At 44.4% G+C, this 14,273-nt stretch overlaps 1 protein-coding gene across 1 annotated transcript in view; it reads right to left on the minus strand.

Annotated features, from left to right (window-relative positions):
- LEPR (leptin receptor) overlaps nucleotides 1–14,273 on the minus strand; it is a 61,570-nt gene that overhangs the window by 16,657 nt on the left and 30,640 nt on the right. The window contains exon 9 of the mRNA XM_077824144.1: nucleotides 10,021–10,220. Within this exon, the coding sequence (XP_077680270.1) occupies nucleotides 10,021–10,220 (200 nt within the window). The remainder of the gene's footprint in view (nucleotides 1–10,020; nucleotides 10,221–14,273) is intronic.

The raw sequence follows: 14,273 nt of genomic DNA on the forward strand, positions 1-14,273 counted from the left end.
GCAGCATGGTTGGTTTGCAGGTGGAAACGCCGTCCCCAAACGTATGGGCGTAGCTTTTCCAGAGTGTAGACAATAGCGTAATATTCCTTTTCACTGATTGACCAGTTGCTTTCCCTCTCAGACAGCTTCTTGCTGAGAAACACGACTGGATGGAATTCTTGATTCGGTCCTTCCTGCATTAAAACTGCTCCCACATCATGCTCGGACGCATCTGTAGTTACTAGGAACGGTTTGTCAAAGTCTGGGGCCCTTAGCACAGGGTCAGACATGAGTGTCGCTTTAAGCTGGTTAAAGGCCTTCTGGCACTCTTCAGTCCACTGAACTGCATTTGGCTGTTTCTTTTTGGTTAGGTCTGTCAGTGGGGCGGCGATTTGGCTGTATTGCGGTACAAATCACCTGTAATATCCAGCCAAACCTAAGAAGGATTGGACCTGTTTCTTTGACTTTGGGACACGCCACTTTTGGATAGCATCCACTTTGGCCTGTAGGGGGTTGATAGTTTCTTGACCCACCTGGTGTCCAAAATAAGTCACTCTGTTTAGGCCTATTTGACACTTCTTAGCCTTAACAGTTAGTCCTGCCTCCCTTATGCGCTCAAAGACTTTTTGTAGATGTTCCAGGTGTTCTGCCCAGGAATCTGAAAATATGGCCACATCGTCAAGGTAGGCGACTGCATATTCTTCCAATCCTGCTAGGAGATCATCTACAAGGTGGATGGTGGCGGGTGCATTTCGCAGCCCAAAAGGGAGCAGATTAAATTCATACAGCCCGACATGTGTGGTGAAGACTGACCTTTCCTTGGTGGATTCATCTAGCGGTACCTGCCAGTACCCCTTGGTTAAGTCCAAGGTAGAGATGAACTGGGCCCGTCCCAGTTTCTCCAATAGTTTATCTGTGCATGGCATTGGATAGTTGTCTGGGTGAGTTACGGCATTTAGCTTACAGTAGTCCATGCAAAAACGTATCTCCCCATCTGGTTTGGGAACTAGAATCACTGGAGATGCCCATGCACTGCCAGAGGGGTGGATTACACCCATCTGTAGCATATCCTGGATCTCCTGATCTATAGCAGTTTTAGCTTGAGGAGACACCAGGTAAGATTGGGCTCTAATTGGGTGAGCATTACCTGTGTCAATGGAGTGATATGCCCGTTCAGTCAGTCTTGGGGTGGCTGAGAACGTCGGCGTGTAGCTAGTGCACAGCTCCCTGATCTGCTGTCGCTGCATACACCCAAGGGTCATGGAGAGGTTCACCTCTTCCACGCCACCAACACTTTTCCCTTCGTAGTAGACACCTTCAGGCCACTCAGCATTATCTCCTCCCTGAGCTGTAAACTGACAAACCTTTAATTCTCTGGAATAAAAGGGCTTTAGAGAATTAATATGGTACATCTTAGGCTTTCGGTTGGAGGTGGGGAATGCCATGAGATAATTAACAGCTCCCAGGTGCTCTTGGACCATGAATGGCCCTTCCCACGACGCTTCCATTTTATCAGCCTGGAGTGCCTTTAAGACCATGACCTGGTCCCCTACTTCGAAGGAACGCTCTCTGGCATGTTTATCATACCAGGCTTTTTGCTCTTTTTGAGCATCCTGTAGGTTTTCTTTAGCAAGGGCTAAAGGAGTTCAGAGGGTGTTTTGTAGATTGGTTACAAAGTCCAGAATGTTAGTTCCTGGAGAAGGTGTAAACCCCTTCCATTGCTGCTTCACCAACTGTAATGGCACCTTAATCTCGCAGCCATATACAAGTTCAAATGGTGAAAACCCTAAACTGGGATGTGGTACAGCTCTGTAGGCAAAGACCAACTGCTGCAACACTAAGTCCCAATCATTGGAGTGCTCATTTACGAGTTTACGTATCATGGCCCCCCAAAGTTCCATTAAACTTCTCCACTAGGCCATTTGTTTGATGATGGTAAGGTGTGGCAACCAAGTGATTCACCCCATGAGCTTCCCAAAGGCTTTCCATAGTTCCTGCCAGAAAATTAGTTCCTGCATCTGTGATGATGTCGAAGGGCCAACCTACCCTGGCAAAAATGTCCGTTAGTGCCTGACACACACTTTTAGCCCTAGTGTTGCTTAGGGCTACTGCTTCTGGCCATTGGGTGGCAAAATCCATGAAAGTCAGTATGTACTGCTTTGCTCTGGGTGTCTTTTTCAGAAAAGGACACAGAATATCCACAGCTACTCGCTGAAATGGAACCTCAATGATGGAGAGTGGCTGTAGAGGGGCTTTGACCTGGTCTTGGGATTTTCCCACTCTTTGGCACACCTCACAAGACCAGACATAGGTAGAAACATTTTTGCCCATTCCCTCCCAGTGGAATCACTTTCCCAAATGGTCTTTGGTTCTGTTCACCTCAGCATGGCCACTAGGATGATTGTGGGCTAAGCTTAATAGCTTTACCTGGTACTCAGTTGTAACTACCAACTGTCTCTGAGGATGCCAGTCTTCCTGGTGTCCACCAGAAAGAGTTTCCCTGTATAAAAGTCCTTTTTCTACAACAAACCTGGATCGATTAGAAGAGCTGAGAGACGGTGGGTTGCTCCATGCCGCCATCCAAGCTTTCTGGAGGCTTTCATCTGCTTCCTGTTCAGTCTGGAACTGTTCCCTTGATGCTGGAGACATCAGTTCCTCATTGGATTGTGGACCTAGGCTTGGTCCTTCTGGAAGCGATGCAGGTGATGGGGCTGTTTCCGTTGATGGTGAACCACTCTCCGCTGCTGCACTATGGGGTATTTCAGGCTCTGGCTGAGCCTCTTGTGTCGGGTCATCTGCTGCTGCTGCCAGTGCAAGCTCGGTGGTGCCCTCTGGTGTTGGAGCTGTAGATGGGGTTGCAAGCGCTGGACTCAGTGCTGGCAATGGTTCTGGTGCTGGTTGCTTCGCCAGTTTCAGTTCGGGGACTGGCTTGGGCTGGGTCTCTGGGACTGGATCCACTACTGCTGTTGCAGTTGTTGGCGGAGGATCCAGTTCCACCACCTCCATGTGGGTCTCTGGTAACACAGACGGGGCCCTGGTGGAAGGCTCAGGAACAGGGATAGGTGTGGAAGCTTGCTTAGTCTGGCTGCGGGTGACCATTCCCACCCTCTTGGCCAGCTTTACCTGGTTGGCCAAGTCTTCCCCCAGCAGCATGGGAACGGGGTAATCATCATAGACTGCAAAAGTCCACATTCCTGACCAGCCCTTGTACTGGACAGGTAACTTGGCTGTAGGCAGATCGAAAGAGTTGGACTTGAAGGATTGAATCATCACATGGGCCTCTGGGTTGATTAAGTTGGGGTCCACTAAGGATTGATGGATAGCTGACACCTGCAGTCCAGTGTCCCTCCATGCTGTAACCTTCTTCCCGCCCACACTCACAGTTTCCCTTTGCTCTAAGGGTATCTGGGAGGCATCTGGGCCTGAGGACCTTTGGTGTGTCCCTGGTGCAATGAACTGTAATCTGTTGGGGTTCTTGGGGAAGTTGGCCTTCACATGCCCCAGCTCATTAGATTTAAAACATCGCCCAGTTGGCTGGTCACTGGGGCGAGGTGGGTTGCTGGAGAATGACGATAAGGTGTCTGGGGTTTTCCTTGGGATGTAGGTGGGGCCTTCGGTTGCCCCCAGTGATAGGGTTTTGTTTCCAGTTGCCCCTTCTGATATTCGCCCCAACTGCTACTAGTTTTTTTCTTTTCTGCCACCTCCACCCATTTGGCTCCAATCTCCCCTGCCTCAATTACAGTTGTGGGCTTCCCATCTAGGATGTATCTTTCTATTTCCTCAGGAACACCCTCTGAGAACTGCTCTATTTGCATTAGGAAGGGCAACTCTTCTGGAGATTTAACACTTGCTCCTGATATCCAGGCATCCCAATGTTTCACAGTGTGGTGGGCATATCGGGTAAATGACACGTCTGGTTTCCACCTTAGGGCTCTGAACCACTGACAGGAATGCTCGGGTGTTAGCCCCATTCTGACTCTCGCCTGGGTTTTAAACAGTTCATACTTGTTCATGTGTTCTTTAGCTATTTCAGCCGCCACCTCTGCTAAGGGTCCACTGAGCTGCGGCCTCAGCTCTACCATGTACTAGTCTGTAGAGATGCTGTACCAAAGGCAGGCCCTTTCAAAGTTTTCTAAGAAGGCCTCAGTATCATCGCCTGCCTTGTAGGTGGGGAACTTTCTGGGATGGGAAGCAGTATCTGGAGAAGGATTGCTAGGGTTTGTTGGTATATTCTTCTGAGCCTTTGCCTTCTCCATGTCCAGGGCATGCTTTCGCTCTTTTTCCTTTGCCTCCATTTCTTTTTCCTTTGCCTCCATAGTTCTCCTGTGGGCAGCCTCTTGGGCTTTCTCTACCTCATTCGCTGCCTCCATAGCTCTCCTGTGGGCAGCCTCCTGGGCTTTTTCTGCCTCTTTCGCTGCCTCCAGTCTGGTTAACTCCAGTTTGTGTTGCGCCTTGGTTTCTGTCATCCTAGCCTCTCTGTTTTTAACTAACTTTACACCCAAGAGTTAGAAAGAAAACCACAAAACAAAACAAAAAACCTGGCTTGTAAAATTTTGCTGTGCTGTAATGTGATACCTATGTTCTCTGATAGCTATTCTCAGCCTACAGAAAAATCCTTAAAAAAAAAAAACTAACACCTCTGTCTCCAGGCAAATAGACAGAAAACCCTCTAGCTGCTCTTAGCTTAAAAAAAAAACAAAAACAAAAAAAAACAAAAAACCTCTTCAGGTCTGTGAAAAACTTGTGAATTTCCCTGCAGGAGGTTAACTACTCTGCCTTTAGGTAGAGAAAACCCCAGCTCAAAAAAGAAAAATCCCTTTGTTATGCTTGCTGCTCTGTCCCTCAGGCAGAGACACAGAATTTACAGCTGCAATCCTCTTTTACAAAACCTTTTAAAATCCTGCTGTGCTTCTGGTTCAAAATGATCTCAAAAATATCTCAAAATGATCCCACTGCTCTGCCACCATGTCAAGGTTCCTTCCTCACTCTGAACTCTAGGGTACAGATGTGGGGACCTGCATGAAAGACCCCCTCAGCTTATTCTTACCAGCTTAGGTTAAAAACTTCCCCAAGGTACAAACTTTGCCTTGTCCTCGAACCCTATGCTGCCACCACCAAGCGTGTTAAACAAAGAACAGGGAAAGAGCCCACTTGGAGACGTCTTCCCCCAAAATATTCCCCCAAACCCTACACCCCCTTTCCTGGGGAAGGCTTGATAAAAAATCCTCACCAATTTGCATAGGTGAACACAGATCCAAACCCTTAGGTCTTAAGAACAATGAAAAAGCAATCAGGTTCTTAAAAGAAGAATTTTAATTAAAGAAAAAGTAAAAGAATCACCTCTGTAAAATCAGGATGGTAAATACCTTTCACGGTAATCAGATTCAAAACATAGAGAATCCCTTTAGGCAAAACCTTAAGTTACAAAAAGACACAAAAACAGGAATATACATTCCATTCAGCACAGCTTGTTTTACCAGCCATTTAACAAAAGGAAATCTAACGCACTTCTAGCTAGATTACTTACTAACTTAACAGAGTTTCTGAGGCTGCATTCCTCATCCGTTCCCGGCAAAAGCATCACACAGACAGACAGACCCTTTGTTTTCCCCCCACTCCAGCTTTGGAAGTATCTTATCTCCTCATTGGTCATTTTGGTCAGGTGCCAGCGAGGTTATCTTAGCTTCTTAACCCTTTACAGGTGAAAGGGTTCTGCCTCTGGCCAGGAGGGATTTTATAGCACCGCATACAGAAAGGTGGTTACCCTTTCCTTTATTTTTATGACACGAGTGTATAACTCAGACTTTTAAAAACTCTTCAGGCCAAGTATATCTGAAAGCCTTCATTTGCCAGCACTACTCGATGTACAGTATGTATCCTAGGAGTACTCTCCTCTGCCTGAAAGCTAATGGATATTTGATCTGTTAGATCCTACTAAGAACTTAAATTACTTTAGAGCGATAGTCGTGTTAGTCTGTATCAGCAAAAAGAATGAGGAGTACTTGTGGCACGTTAGAGACTAACGAATTTATTTGAGCATAAGCTTTCATGGGCTAAAGCCCACTTCATCAGATGCATGCAGTGGAAAATACAATAGGAAGATATATATATACACAGAGAACATGAAAAAATGGATGTTGCCATACCAACTCTAACGAGACTAATCAATTAAGGTGGGCTATTATCAGCAGAAGAAAAAAACTTTTGTAGTGATAATCAGGATGGCCCATTTCAAACAGTTGACAAGAAGGTGTGAGTAACAGTAGGGGGGAAATTAGCATGGGGAAATAGTTTTTACTTTGTGTAATGACCCATCCACTCCCAGTCCTTATTCAAGCCTAATTTAATGGTGTCCAGTTTGCAAATTAATTCCAGTTCTGCAGTTTCTCGTTGGAGTCTGTTTTTGAAGTTTTTTTGTTGAAGAATTGTGACTTTTAGTCTGTAATTGAGTGACCAGGGAGGCTGAAATGTTCTCCGACTGATTTTTGAATGTTATAATTCTTGATGTCTGATTACTTTAGTAACTTGCAGCTGCTGTGTTGGCAAGTGCAAGATTCTTTTGGCACATTGTATAGGCAGTATAAGTACAGGACCAACACAGCCCTGCATACTCCACTATGTGCAACGGTACACAAGTATCTGAGAAAGAGCATTGAAGGCCAGGATTACAATATGTCAGTGTCGCTAACGTCAACTTCAACAGAATCTGCAAACACATTTATCAAAACAGGATGAAAAGACTGAATTATGTTTTTGAACTAGAAAGGACCACCTCCTTGAACTGCACTCGTTTAAATATGTTTGAATGCTCAAAACTATTTGTGAACTCCAAAAATGACCACATTGTTAGCTCACACTGTCACTGTACTATCATTCATTAACTTGTTGTCTCTGTAGTGCTTGGGAAAACCAAATACAAAAAGTAAAACGTAAAACACATTTCTACATCCCAAAACCTCTTAGGGAAGTGGTATGGCCATAATGTATTGGGGTTGTTCCTTGGGCAATTCCTTTGGTCATTGTTCCCTCCATTTAAATTTTAGCTAGCAATGGAAGATTTGGTTTAATTTATGCTGAAGTCTTACTATCTGCGTGGATTTGGTCTTCTCCTCCCATAACAGAGGCTATATCTACATGACTGCAGTAAGTCGAACAACGCTACGCAACTCCAGCTACATGAATAACGTAGCTGGAGTCGACGTACCTTAGGTCGAGTTACCGTGGATCTACACCGCGGGGAGGTCGACAGAAGAAAATTTCCCATTGACTTGCCTTACTCTTCTTGTCAGAGGTAGAGTACAGGGGTTGACTGGAGAGCGATCTGCAGTCAATTTGGTGGGTCTTTACTAGACCCGCTAAATCGACCGCCAGTGGATAGATCTCAGAGCATCGATCCCCGCTGTAGTGTAGACCATCCCACAATATTTTACTCTGTTCTATGCTTGCTGTACTTTAACAGTCTAGTTGGAAAAAAGAGGGAAGTGCTTGTTTCAAATATTGACTAGAGCTGGGTGGGAAAATGCTATTTCTGCTTTCATATAATGTGTGAAAAATATTTGGGCAGAAATTCTGCGAAGCATAAATTTGCCCCATACAAAACTCTTTCTTTTGTCCTTTGGAAAACCTACGTGGGGCTTAAGACCTAGGTGAGTCCTAGGCCAAACTGTAAACCTTCTCTGTAGACTTTACAAGGCACCATTCCTGAAAACTCCTAGCAGACATTGCTTAAACTTGTCTTGAGGCTACAGGTCAAACCAAAGTATAATGTTAATGTTACAGAAGAAAGTTTGTTGAACCTGCAGTCTACACCTGTATCAAAAAAATCCACTTAAGGGATACTGCTTGCTGCAAAGGTGCTATGGGGAAAACTTAGTAAGGCCCTGAAATAGCAAAAGCACTTGAGCACATGAAGAGTCCCATTGGCTTTAATGGGAACACACACGTGCTTAAAGTTACACATGTTTAAGTGTTTTGCTAGATCAACAATCTAATCTACCAGGGAGTCTAGGACCTATACAATGAAATGTTCAAGGTAATAATATGGGGCACAAGGCCTTCACAGAAATGTTTATTCATTTGGGGGTTTTTAATTTGCTGTTTTAATTTAAGCCTAGAAGAAATTCAAGGCACAGACTTTTTATGGTTCTTATGTCAGTCCGGCTGAGCAATCAGGAAGAAGTCAATCACAAAACATCGGTTTTCACTAGCAGTTTCTTCTCACATGCCAAAACTTGAGCCCCCAAAGCAGAACTGTCAAAAAGCTCAGTTCCCCAGTATCACTTTGGAGTGCAACCTTTTTGGGAGCATGTGTGTTATTAACCTTCATAGAGGAGAATTAAGAGAAGATCTGAAAATATACAGATGCACAGCATAGATATTAAAACAGGAATAAAACCCTATTTTTTCAACAGGTATTTAGGGATAGATCAGTTGTTACAGGAGTAGGTAGCACATAATTAGGGATGGGGAAAGGTGTGAGGTTTGAATGGAACTCTGTGCTATGCAGGGATACATTCATATTTCCCCCCAAAAGCTATACTGAGGTGAATGAGTGCCTCTGTGTATAGTTTTCAGAGTAGCAGCCGTGTTAGTCTGTATCCGCAAAAAGAAAAGGAGGACTTGTGGCACCTTAGAGACTAACAAATTTATTTGAGCATCAGCTTTTGTGAGCTACAGCTCACTTCTGATGAAGTGAGCTGTAGCTCACGAAAGCTTATGCCAGTCTCTAAGGTACCACAAGTACTCCTTTTAGTATTTATAGTTTATTTTTTCAGTAGTCTCTCTTCTCTTTTCTATTTCTGCTCCTTTTTTAAAGCCTCTTCTAAGCAAATGTGAACCCTGTAACATTTGAGTGAAAGTCAAACATTCAAATCCGTGGGGCCCGACTCACCCATGGTCCCTGAAGTCACTCCAACATGAGTTTGCCACACGGTTTCTAAGTGGATGTATAATTATTCCCTCTCCTTAGTACTAATCTTGAAATATTAGTTGGGGTCTGTTTAGAAATATACATCAGATGAAACACTGTCCAGTGAACATCATCAGCCTGTGAATGAAACTAGGTGATCAATTCTCTTTCAGGTTAGCATTATTAGTTTTCCTTTGTACTGTGCCTACAGGCCCCAGTCAAGATTTTGGTCCCACTGTGCACGGCATTCTACAAGCACAGTAAGAGACAGTCCCTGACCCTAAAAGCTTTCAATGTAATTTGAGACAAGGTGCGACAAGTGAATCTGACAAACAAAAGGAGGAAAGGGGAAATAAGAATTGCAGTTACAGAGGTAATAGCCAACTGCTCAGTGATTCCTAGTTGCTCCAGCTAAACTTCATCTTCTTTGTATTTTTTTATTTTTATCTTTTTATTTATTTAAAGGCCATCAGCTACCCCGAGCAGCCACAAAACGTAGACGTCTGTGCCGGGGTAATTTCTTGTAAACCTCAGAGCAGAGGTGTGTCTGGAGGAGGGTTTGAAAAAGTAGTCAATAACCTTTATGGACCAATTCAGGCAGGCAGTTCCATGCTTAAGGCAGCATGGAAGAAAGTGTAAGAGACATTTGTAGTAGAAAGTAACAGAAAAACAAGACAGACATCACTGGCACAGTAGAGGACACGGGACAACACAATAAGATAAGAGCAAGCACAGAGAGAGGCAGAGCTATGGAGGGACTTCAAGGTAAGGTCGGAGAGGATTCCTTCCTTTCCATACCACTAATAATTGAAAATGCACTTTTTTGCATGCCATGAATTAAAAAAAACCCACAAAAACAAAAACTAACAACCTTTTTTTAAATCCAGTCTTTCTTGTAAATGTGTCTGCAATGGCCACAAATTGATAAACACATAAAACTGGTTCTTTCAGCTGAAAACGTATTGTGTGAAGTTAAGGCCTAATCCAAAGCCCACTGAAGTCAATGGAAAGGGTCTCATTGACTTCAGTGGTCTTACAATCAGGACCTTGCAGCTCCACCTACAGCATATAGACATTGCTGTCCAAGACCACTATTGGAAGAAAAAAGATATTAAAGAAATATTTCGACATACCCACATCTGCTGGAATGACACAGGTTGGTGGGGATTCAAGTGTTCCTAGTTGGTGCTTTATCTCTATCCACATGGTATATCCAGATAAAAGAAAAATAGGCTGAAATGTACACTCGTAATAATGATTCCTCTGTAAATGGCATTCTTTTGCCTCGGACTTTGGAGGAATACTTGGGAAGTCAGAACAATAGATACTACTCCTTAAAAGAGATGAAAATATTCAATTAATAATTTTCAACAAAGAGCTGTTTCCGTTATGAATAAAACGCCAAAGAAAAGTAAAGAAAATGCTGTCATGCTGAGGCTTAGAAATAATACTGCTTGGAAATCTTGAACTTCACATGCCATGTTTTAAGCCAAAGTCATAATAACATTTCTTTATCAACTGCACTCTTCTCCTACTCTCCCCAAAATTACAGTAGAGGATCATCCTTTTCAAAGTAATATTGAAACATAAAAAGGAAATAATGCTTTCAATTAAACAAAGGGGAAAATATTTCATCCTCTTGGTGTCCAAGCTGTGCTTACAAAATTAGAACTGTTATAATCATTCTTGACTCAGTGTTTGGGGGTTTGCTTGGTTTAATTAAAATTGCACTCCATGGCTCAAGGCAATATGGTAATGAGACACCAAAGATTCTTCCTCGAGTTTACCACTTCAAATCTAGCCCATGCCTGACTGAAAGCAGTTATGGCTGTTGCTGTGGCCTATGTAAAATAAGTTGACGACCTAGAAGACAGGATTTTCACAGCACTTGATCACCTACACATTTTGCCACTCATTAACTGGCAACTTTTTGGGTGGTGTCGGCAGAGAGGAAAAGGAGTTTGGGCCTGATCCAAGGCTCACTAAAGTCAATAGGAGTCCTTCCATTGAAGTCAATGGGATTTGGATCAGGCCCTGAAAGGCCCCATGGATAATGAATTACTTTCCGAGTTCCAGAAGTATTTCCTCCAGGGCACAGTTAAGAATGCTAGCAGTGTAGTGTTAAGAGTTTACACTTTTTTTAAACTTGATGTAGAGATTGATAGGACTCCCTTCCCACCATTTCTGTAGAATCCAACCACCTCCCATGTATTTAAAAACTGAAGCACTAAAAACAATCTCTTCCTTCCTTCCCTCCCAACCTCCAGGAGAAATTGCATAGTGAGTTCCTGGGGAGGGTGAGTGTGTGTGCGTATGCGCTGGGAGAGGGCGGGGGAAGTGATGAAATTACTGAGGTAAAGTTGAGTCAAAATAGGATTTACACATTTAGTTCTGGGTGTGCCTGGGCTTTCTCCCTCCCGTGACCGTGAACTTCATTGTCTAGTTCCAGCACCTGGGGCAGTTCTGTTGCCTGCACTCAAGAGCCTCTCTCCCTAGTGAATGACAGTTTCATTGGGCCAGTGGAATGTAGCTTTGGTGGGAGGTCATGATCATAAAGAAACAACCTCCTTAATAGCTAGGGCCAATCGCATAGAGGGCTTTGACTATCGATAGGGCCCTACCAAATTCCTGGCCATGAAAAACGCATCATGGACCGTGAAATCTGGTCTCCCCCCATGAAATCAGGTCTTTAGCGTACTCTTAACGTATACTATACAGATTTCACAGGGGAAACCAGCTTTTCTCAAATTGGGGTCCTGACCCACAAGGGTACTGTGAGGGGTGGGGTTGCAAGGTTATTTTAGGGCGGGTCACAGTATTGCCACTATTACTTCTACGCTGCCTTCAGAGCTGGGCAGCCGGAGCGCGGTGGCTGCTTGCTGGGAACCCAACTCTGAGAGCAGCACGCCGCCAGCAGCAGCGCAGAAATAAGGGTGGCAATACCGTACCATGTCCCCATTACTTCTGCGCTGCTGCCGCCCTCACAGATGGGTGGCCAGAGAGTGGCGGCTGCTGTCCGAGGGCCCAGCGCTGCAGGCAGCAGTGCCAAAGTAAGGGTGGCCAGACCATACCATGCCAGCCTACTTCTGCGCTGGTGCTGATGGCAGCTCTGCCTTCAGAGCTGGGCTCCTGGCCATTAGCCACCTCTCTCCAGCTCCGAAGGCAGCGCCGCCGCAAACAGCAGTGCAGAAGTAAGGGTCACAGTACCATGACCACTCCCACCCCAACTCCTTTTTGGGTCAGGAGCCCTACAATTACAACACCATGAAATTTCAGATTTAAATAGCTGAAATCGTGAAATTTACAATTTTTAAAATCCTATGACCATGAAATTGACCAAAATGGATGGTGAATTTGGTAGGGCCCTAGCTATCAGGACAAAACACCTTGACCTGGACTCTCTGTTGAATGGGGAGACAGTACAGAGAGCAGCAACCTGTTCACAGAGACTAGTATTGCTAAGCAGATAGGCTGCTGCATTTGGCGCCACTGGGAGTTTTTCCCAGGGGTGTGGCTTCTCTTCTAGATACAATGAGTTGGGATAATAAAGCCCAGAGATCACAAATGCATGAATCACCCTAGCCAGGTCTCTTTGGATACTTGGAGGACTTCCGTTTCCAGAGCTATCAATTCAGCACTTTAGAAGAACTGAACATTCATTAAAATAAAGAAATAAAATAAGGGAGAAAGAGCTTCTCCTGCCAGTGTGGTGGTCAGTGCTTACTCAGTTATCGTTTTTCAGAATAAAACCCCATAATTCTGTGCCCCATTAGAGCCCTTCTATAGCCAACTGTCTTGTTGATTTCTGACACCAAGTATGTAAGACACACTAATACAGTAGATTTCCTTCTATGTCCCAATTACCTGTTCAATTGTAGGAAGGGAAGTAAGTTCTCCTATTCTAGAAGGGCAATCAAGGATGTGGAGGTAAATTTGGGACACGGCAAAAGCACTAACTGGAATGGCCATTGGGACAATACAGAATATCAAAATTTGGCTCTCCATTGCCAGTTATAAGGTACATTAGACCATATTGTTCAACCTTCTGATGCTGCACGGTGGCTTAAAGACTCTCAAAAAAGTGAAATACTAACACCTGAAATGTCTGACAGAATTTCTCTCATTGGTTCTCTCTTCCACACCCCTTGTGCATTTACCCCTCCCTTCCTTCTTAGTTATGTCCTTTTCTTTTCCTTCTCCATCCATTTCCCCTTCCTCTAGACTCATCCTAAATTTCCCATTCTCTTTCACTTCCTTCCATCTTGTATTCCCTCATTCACTCCTTTTTAGGTCTCTTATCCTATTCCTTCCCTTTCCCTCCTCTTAGAATCATAGAATATCAGGGTTGGAAGGGACCTCAGGAGGTCATCTAGTCCAACCCCCTGCTCAAAGCAGGACCAATCCCCAATTTTTGCCCCATATTCCTAAATGGCCCCCTCAAGGATTGCACTCACAACCCTTGGTTTAGCAGGCCAATGCTCAAACCACTGAGCTATCCCTCCCCCTTAGTTCTTCTGTACTTCCCATCTCTTTTCTCTTCCTGTCCCTTCCTCCCCTCCTGCCTGTGGTGCAAAAGTGTTGATCATCCAATCCACCACGTCCACTCCATTTCTTCTATTGGACCCCTGTTCCCTCAGCCTGCAATACATAAAAGGAGTGGGGAATGGAGCAGAGGGGCTGTTGTGATGTGGGAACCAAACAACCAGCTCTTCCCCCTGCAAGACCTCTTGGGGACATAGTGCAACAAGAGAAAACAGCTAAGGGCTTGTCTACATGGGGACACACAGAAAAGTTTATCCAAATTAAGTACAGGTGTGAATTTGAAGTGGATTTGTTAAACTCCATTAAACCCACGTATGGACATTCTCAGTCAGCATTAATGTAGCCTTAGTTTAGTTTAGCTTAAAAGTTAAACAAGCCGTACGAAAAGAGCCAGGAAGCAGGCACACTAATGGCAGAAAACTTGAGGAGCAGGTGTTAGAGGTAAACATCCTGGTTCAGATCCCCAGCTGGTGCAAATGAATATAGTTCCATTGACTTCAATGAGCATATGCTGATTTGTGCCTGCTGAGGGTCTGACTCCCAAAGTGCAATTGATGTGTGATGGGTTATTCTGCCTAACTGGACACACACGGCTGGAGCTCCATGAGAATGAAATCCCCTTTAAAAATCTACTCGGAATGGTGGTGTTAAAATAAATCCTAACAGGCTGCCCAAAAGCATACATAGCTATCAGCTTCAGATGAATCACAAAGTGTGAACTGGGTGTGGGGGTGGTGCAAAATGCTCAAAGTGACATTTTGTGGCTAATGAAAAGAGGAATGTTTTCAAATTTTCCCTATGATACTAGAATTTGCATCCAGGCCTGTGGAGCTCAGGCTTTTTG

This window comes from Eretmochelys imbricata, chromosome 8, assembly GCF_965152235.1.
Source record: "Eretmochelys imbricata isolate rEreImb1 chromosome 8, rEreImb1.hap1, whole genome shotgun sequence".
Lineage (NCBI taxonomy): Eukaryota > Metazoa > Chordata > Testudines > Cheloniidae > Eretmochelys > Eretmochelys imbricata.